The 7,596-nt window shown below is 39.5% G+C and overlaps 2 protein-coding genes across 4 annotated transcripts in view; both read left to right on the forward strand.

Moving 5' to 3' along the window:
* The window catches only part of LOC106456462 (NACHT, LRR and PYD domains-containing protein 12-like), a 6,579-nt gene extending 6,064 nt beyond the window's left edge, over positions 1–515 (forward strand). The window contains exon 5 of the mRNA XM_013914990.1: positions 323–515. Coding sequence (XP_013770444.1) covers positions 323–515 — 193 coding nt within the window. The remainder of the gene's footprint in view (positions 1–322) is intronic.
* A 6,640-nt stretch (positions 516–7,155) lies between these two features.
* LOC102211459 (protein NLRC3-like) overlaps positions 7,156–7,596 on the forward strand; it is a 41,280-nt gene continuing 40,839 nt past the window's right edge. For all 3 annotated transcript variants that reach the window (XM_013914994.1, XM_013914996.1, XM_005749438.2), the window contains exon 1: positions 7,156–7,309. The gene's annotated coding sequence lies outside the window, so the exon portion shown is untranslated. The remainder of the gene's footprint in view (positions 7,310–7,596) is intronic.

Consider the following 7,596-nt stretch of genomic DNA (forward strand, 5'->3'; position numbering starts at 1 on the left):
AACATTCTTTCAAGTCAAGTCTAAAGTCATAAAATTAATGACTCGAGTCTGACTCGAGTCCAAGTCATGTGACTCGAGTCCACACCTCTGCCACTTACTTTTACAACCTTTTGTTGCCCTTGTTCCAACTTTTTTGAGCTGTCTTGCTGTCTTTAATTTCAAAATGAGCTAATATTTTTCATGAAATAGTAAAATGTCTCTTTTGAAACATTTAATATATTTCTGAGTTCTATTTTTAAAAAGTATAGTTTCATGAGTTTTGTAAATCATTGCATTCTGTTTTAATTTAAAACCTTGAATTAATTATATTATGTGTCTGTAGTCTTTCAGGCTGTCTTATTGCACAGAGAGGCTGCATTTCTCTGGCTTCAGCCCTGAGCTCCAACCCTTCCCATCTGAGAGAGCTTGACCTGAGCTACAATCATCCAGGAGAGTCAGGAATGAAGCTGCTTTCAGCTGGACTAAAGGATCCACTCTGGAGACTGGAAACACTCAGGTACAGAAGGAATGCCTGATGCGGGAGGACAGGTGTTTTTACCTTCAGTATCAAAAAAATAAATTGCTGCAGCCTGAATATACAAACATCAAAGAGGTAGACTCTTTAAACAAGATGCTCTTTTATTCAGAAAGTTACTTAAAATAATCAGCTTTGTGATTAAAAAATTTTTTTTCTGCCTTTCACTATTTGTGTGTGTGTGTGTGTGTTAGTATATCCTGTTATATTGCACCACACTGTGACATTAATAAAAAGTAGCTCTAAATATATTATTATATATTTTAAAAACATGTCTGTATCTTTTACAATCACACTCCTCAGCCTCCCAGTATTGTTTATGCCAGGGTACTAAAGAGGAGAGTCCATCTGTTAGTTGAACATTGGATTCAGGAAGAGTCCTTATTGTGAAACACTTAACCAACTTTTTATCCTCTCAAGGATATTCGAGGGTGCCCAACCAACTTCATGTGTTTTGTGATAGGGTCCTTAGGGGTGTCTTGTGGGGGGGGGGTGTAATTCATGAGTATGGTGTCTGGTCCATTGTTACAGGCCATGTAGCCCTTGGCAACCATAGCGAGAACTTGGTTTATATTTAAAGTCAGTTGGAATAATTTCTGGTGGGCGTTGGACTCAACCAGGGCTATCCTTTGTCACCAAGCTATCCTTTGTCACCAATTGAGTTTTTTTCTTTTGGCTTCACCGGTTAGTGAACTTCAGCTTGCACTGGAGCTACTTAGTCTTTAAACAAGCGTAAAATGGTGTGAGTGAGAATCAGCACTTCTAAGCGGAGAAGTTTAAGAATCTTTGGGTCTTGTTTCAAAGTTAGGGTAGGGGGAGTTAAAATAAGACTGACAGATTGGTCTGCCCTAATCAATCTGGTGTGATGAAGAGAAAGTTGGGCATAAAAGCAAAGCTGTAGATTTACTGGTCAGTCTATGTTCGTACGCTCACCTACAGACTGGTGTCTTGGATACAAGCGTCAGAAATGAGTTTCTGGCTGGGCTCTCTTTTAGAGTTGGGGTTAGGAATTTGGTCATTAAAGAGAGAATAATAGTAGAGCTGCTACTTTTCCATATCCAAAGGAGCCAGTTGAGGTGGTTTGTGGATCTGAGGCCTGTTGTTAAAAGAAGAGGGGGTGCTACACAATGACAAACATGACCCTATCACAACTCTTTTGAGATGTCACTTCCAAAAAAAATGCCATTTTGTTTTTTAAATGGTAGACTCCCAGTGTGAACAGTGAATGTTTTCTTTGTTCTATTGTAATAAGACATATAAGTTTGTGAGGTTTGCAAATCACTGCATTACATTTTATGCACTATATGCAGATTGTTCTGCTGGTCCCAACTTTTTTTTTGGAATTTGGGATAAATAAGTCTCCTTGTGGATTAAGACTTTTAAAAGTGAAAAAAGTAACATTTCATGTGATTTCAGTGTTACGTTGATGTGTCCTTGTCAAAAGAATGTGCTGGTCTGACCCCCTCCTCCTTTCAGGGTGGAGCCTGCTGGAGTCCGATGGTTGACACCAGGTCTGAGGAAGTGTAAGTGTGTTTTTAATGTGATTCATGAAAAGAAAGCAGCACACATTCAACCATCTTCAAACTGTCACATCACTCATTCACATGTCTGATGTCAGGAGTCATCATCAAAGTGTCAATCAATGAACAGATGATGGATCAATAACTGCAGCTGGACTGTGTTTGTTCTCTCCATCAGATTCCTGTCAACTCACAATCGACACAAACACAGTGAACAGAAACCTCAAACTGTCTGACAACAACAGGAAGGTGACACGTGTTTTATCGATTCCATTATATCCTGATCATCCAGACAGATTTGACTGGTATCCTCAGCTGCTGTGTAAAGATGAGCTTGAAGGTCGCTGTTAATGGGAGGTTGAGTGGAGAAGAACGGTTTGGATATCAGTGAGTTACAGAGGAATTGAAAGTAAAGGAAAGAGTGATGAGTGTGTGTTTGGTTTAAATGATCAGTCCTGGAGTCTCAGATGCTCTAATGATGCTCATTCTGTCTGGTACAGAAGCATAAAAATGTGTGTCTCCTCCTCCTCTGTCTCTAAAAGAGTAGCAGTGTATGTGGACTGTTCTGCTGGCACTCTGTCCTTCTTCAGAAGCTGTGTCCAGATTCATGGGCTGCATCCTCCTGAGGACCCGGCCTTCGCGGTCTACGTGGGCCGGGTCCTCAGAAGTTCGGGTAGGCCGGAAGTAAACGGCTGGGGAAATTGGACGGTCTAGCCTTCAGATTAGCGTCAACGTTGTCTCGGTGGAGTTTAATAAACTCGGCCGTCTGATCCTTGCTGTCTAAAATATAACAGGACACTGGAGTAAATTCTCAACCATCTCACACTTCTGTTTAATCAGTTTTCTGTTTGACGTTTATTCAGCTTTGTAAAAACCGAGGAGGAACCCACCCGGGGGATTAATAAAGTTTTTTTCTTTTTTTATCTAATCTAATCTAATAACTTTAATCTCAGCCAAACCGATTTACTCACGAACAAACAAAACACTGAAAAAAAGACAAACAATAACATTTTTAGGTTGTCTAAGTGACTTATATATTATATTTAACCTGAGTAGCAAAAGTCCACGGTGATCTGAAAATGATGTGCCGGGAGTTGTGCCGTTCTTGGCAGCTTCAGTGACCCTCGAGCTCCTGGCTAGCTATGGAGCTGGTGGGTAACAGACGTCTCAGAAAATGTCGAAGCACTTTTGCAAATATGCGATGTCTTGATAAACCGAGCAGATATTTGATGTTTACACAGCTACATTCTCGCCTGAAAATATCTTAAAAGTTTATTTTGTGACCCAGAAAGATTAGTATGAGTAATTTTAAAACTTAGTAGCGGCCGCCATTATTGGAAACTGGAGTTTGGCTGGGCCGCGCTATGAATTCTGGGATATGGTATGCCACGAAGGACACACCCGACCCATCCTTCAAATGGAGGACACATTTGTCGGCTGCATTCGGAGGAGTCTACGAATTTGGACAGCTTTCGGCGCGTCGCTGTGATGTAATCGGTCTACAAATGCGTCCTCAGGAGGATGCTGCCCATGAATTTGGACAAAGCTAGAGTCTCCTCTGACACTCTGATCCACCTCCACACCTTCAACACCACATTCACTGAACCTCTTTATCCTGGATTTGGGTTCTGGGCTCTGTCGGAACTGACATCGCTTTCTACTTTGATATTTTCATGGTAAATAGACTGATTCTTGTTTAGCACTTTTCTGCACACATTCATACTCTGATGGATGATGGAGAGGGTTTGTATCTTGCTCAAGTATATTTTGCATGCCAACTGAAGCAGCCAGGGATTGAACCAACAACATTCTGATCATTAGATGCATTGCTCTATCTCCTGAGCTATAGCCAGCCATCATCAAAGTTCTTTCTTCAATCCTCTCCGAGCGAATCTCAACGTGAGGAAGAGACGAAAGTGAGGGAACAGAGTGGACTCATTAGTAAAATGAAAAACAGCCAATGTTGACATTTAAGACCAGTGAGGTAACAGAAATACTATATATGGCAATGGTCACCATAGCAATATCAAAGTTGTTTGCTACGTATTGTAATTCTGTCAGCCTCATATCAGGATATCCTGTTTGACCCACGGTGTGGGATGGAGAGATTTCGCAGGTCTTTCCTCCCTACTGCTGTCAGACTCCACAACAAAGACTTCAACTGATCAAACACACACATCCACACATGTGCAATAGCAATAACACTAAGTGCAATACTTTTTCTGGCGTCGTTGTATTATACTCATATTGTATATAGCATTTGTATTCTATTTTATTCAATTGTATATAGTATTTTATTTTTATTTTATTTTATTCTATTCTATTGTGTACAATATCTTATGGATATATTATTCCAGTGTTTTTTTTCTTCTAATTTTTCAATGCAACTTTGCACTGTCCACTGCTGTAACAAAACAAATTTCCCACGCATGGGACTAATAAAGGTTCTCTTATCTTATCTTAGTTTCCCTGGAACCGTCCAGTTTATCCACATTAATAAAGCTGTTGGTGGTTAATGCTTATCAGTACAACTATAAAACAATATTACACATTTAAGTGCTCTACAAATGACAATAGCTAAACTGTGTCTTAAAAGGGTAAATGTAAATGTCAAATTGAAAGCAGATTTCACCATAATGTACTCTGTTTTAAAAATATTCCAAATATAATCTGGCTTGGTAATGTTTTACTCATATTTTTCTGTTATAGAGTTTTTACTGTTTTATTTGATTATGCTTCAAATGTTATGTTCCGCTTATGTTCACATTTCACCAGACACAATGTACCAACTCTGCAGAAACAGGAAGCTCACCCTGTGACATTACTAGCACACACACGAACTTCTAGACATACACACACACACACACACACACACACACAGCTTACACACCAGAAAGCATCAGGACCTGCATAACAGGAAATGTGACCATATTTACATATTGACAATGTAACCTATAAATAAAGAGCTGTGCCTCGCTCTGTGTGTGACTCTCTCTGAGTTTCACCCGTGCCGCACGTTAACTGTACTCAAGTGTCTCAGTGTTGTTTATTCACCTGACTGTTTGTTAACTGTATATCTCTGACATTTTCTCACACAGACTAAAGCAGGAAGACCTGAGATGAAACACAATTAGATTAAGCTTCACTATGTAATTTAATAAATTCCTGTTTCTCTTTGTATATAACATAATGATATACATCATACAGTTGTAGCAACTGAGGACGGGGGGAGAGGGGTTACTGGAAGAAAGGAGACCAACAATGCCACCTGGGGAATTGCACCCCAGGAAATATTTCCCCAATTAAGCGTAATCATATCACTGTTTAATCAAAAACACAAATGCTCCTAACTGCCAATACAGAGGTGTGGCAAAATAATTGAAATTATTTATTAAACAAATGAGTACATCAAAAATAAGAGTGGAGCTGCAATGAAAGAGAAGTTAACTTTTTTCAGTTAACACAAAGTTATCCCTAACAGGTGACATTTAATTAAAGTTACTTCATTACCATACATACATTTAGAGGCAGTCTACAGGGAAGCTACACCAGCTATTCACCAAATGTGTCTCCCTGCAATACTCACTGCAAACTGAAACAGTGTCCTTACACTTGTGTCCCGCTGCTTTTACCCACATGCATTAATGTGGAGAGGGGTTCTCATCAAAAGTGGCTTGTGCCCCAACAAGACAGCCTTGTGCCTACTAAAAAGACAACCTAACCAAAATGATTAATAACCACAGAAGCCAAAGACAGGTCATCTCAGTGAAATATAACGTATTAACCAGTTAATTCGAAAGAATTTTATTCAGTAAAATTGTAATTGTTGAGGGGCATAAGCAGGACTTATGCCCTGCTTATGCCCGTTTATGCAGGACACAAACACGTATATAAAATGTAAAAAAAAAAAACGAAAACAGCACTTGGGGCACCTAAGAGGAGAGGTGCTCAAGCTACCCCCACGCCATGCATATGCCTGGTGTTTGTCACTGCTACATTACTGAATGAAAGCATTTAGTAATATTAATGTAGATACCTTACACCAGATACACACATTTGTTTTAATACTCTGCTGAAGGAATACATTTTATACATGCAACCTGTTGAGTCTGACTAAAGAGATATTACACTGAGACTCCCCTGTTTGATCAGCAGAGACAGTCTCTCTCTACTACGAATATATTTGACTTTAACTGTCAAACAAACTGATTCAGCTTCTGTAAACCCTCCAACAAACATTTACATTTTTTTTCCTAAACAAAGGAAGTGATGCTAAACTAATCTGTTACTTATGTTTCCGAGCTCCAGCTTTCCCACAAAGCCATCGTGTACTGGCTAGTGATGGTAAATTTGATTATTTTTACTGAATCGAGTTTTAATGAGTCACTCACCAAAGTTTTGAGTCATTTGATTCACTGAGTCAGTTGACCAGGGAGTGCAAAAAACTTACATTTTCACTCAAACTTAATTTGTTTCTCTTTTCATGTAAATCCCACTGCTAAGATAAAGGATTCTAAAAAAAACCCAACTATTTTATAGAGCAAAAACATTTCTAAAATTAAGCAATTTCCTATCAAAATTGCTTAATAAACATTTATTTTGTTTATTTTTATTTTATTAGTATTTTCCTTAAATGTGTTAAATATATATTTTCTCATCTAAATGTCCACTGAGCTGTGAGCCAGGGGGCGGTAATGCGCCTTAACATTGGTTGCCAACCAAGAAGAAGAAGAAGCTGTGAGCCAGGAGGGAGGGGTGAGTGAGTGATTCGTTCGCTCGCTCTATGATTCAGCACAAGAGGGAGGGGGTTAGTGAGACCTGAGTGATTTGCTTATGCTTACGATTCAACACAGGGAGGGAGGGGGTGAGTAGCTCAAATGTGCTGTTAGCATGTTAGCAGAGCGATGCTACTGTGAACCGAGGAGCAATTTTCTTGATGTGAGCTTCTACTCAGGGTTTTTTCTTCCAGTTCAGAGCAGAAATGCTTTTGTTAAGAAACTGGCTGTTGTTTTTTCCTCCCCACAATTTTAATTATAAGCTAGATATATTTCTACTAAGCGAATTAGTTTGCTAACAGAAACAGGGATGAGTCAGTGAGTCAGTTGGGCTTGTGAATCATGATTCACGAGTCAGTAAAGTGATTCTCGAGTATTGAACGATTCGTTCACGAAACGAACATCACTAGTACTGGCTTTTTTTTTAATTAAAGTTTCACTTTCGTTTTCTTGAAGTTAGTGTCGCAGATGATCTTTTCGGTGTGAATGTCCATGTGAAGGTAAGTCAAGCAGTCTGTAATGCTTTTTTCTTTTTTTTAGTTAACATCAGCTGTGTGCAGCTTAGCTTAAGCATAAACAGCACAAATCTGCCGCTGCATAGTTCACGGTAACGGACTCACTAATGAGGCGACTTGTAGCCGCGCCATCCGCCATCTTCTGTTATTCGGTCCGGTGTTTCAGATCTACTGGCGTTTAGATCAACTGGCGTTGGTCGAACAGATGTGTGGCAGTCTTGCGTTTCAGTAGCTCCTACCGACAAACCAGCAAAAAAACGCCAAATGTGTCA

Source organism: Pundamilia nyererei, unplaced genomic scaffold (assembly GCF_000239375.1).
Source record: "Pundamilia nyererei isolate P.nyererei 1_Seehausen unplaced genomic scaffold, PunNye1.0 scaffold00244, whole genome shotgun sequence".
In the NCBI taxonomy this organism is placed as follows: domain Eukaryota; kingdom Metazoa; phylum Chordata; class Actinopteri; order Cichliformes; family Cichlidae; genus Pundamilia; species Pundamilia nyererei.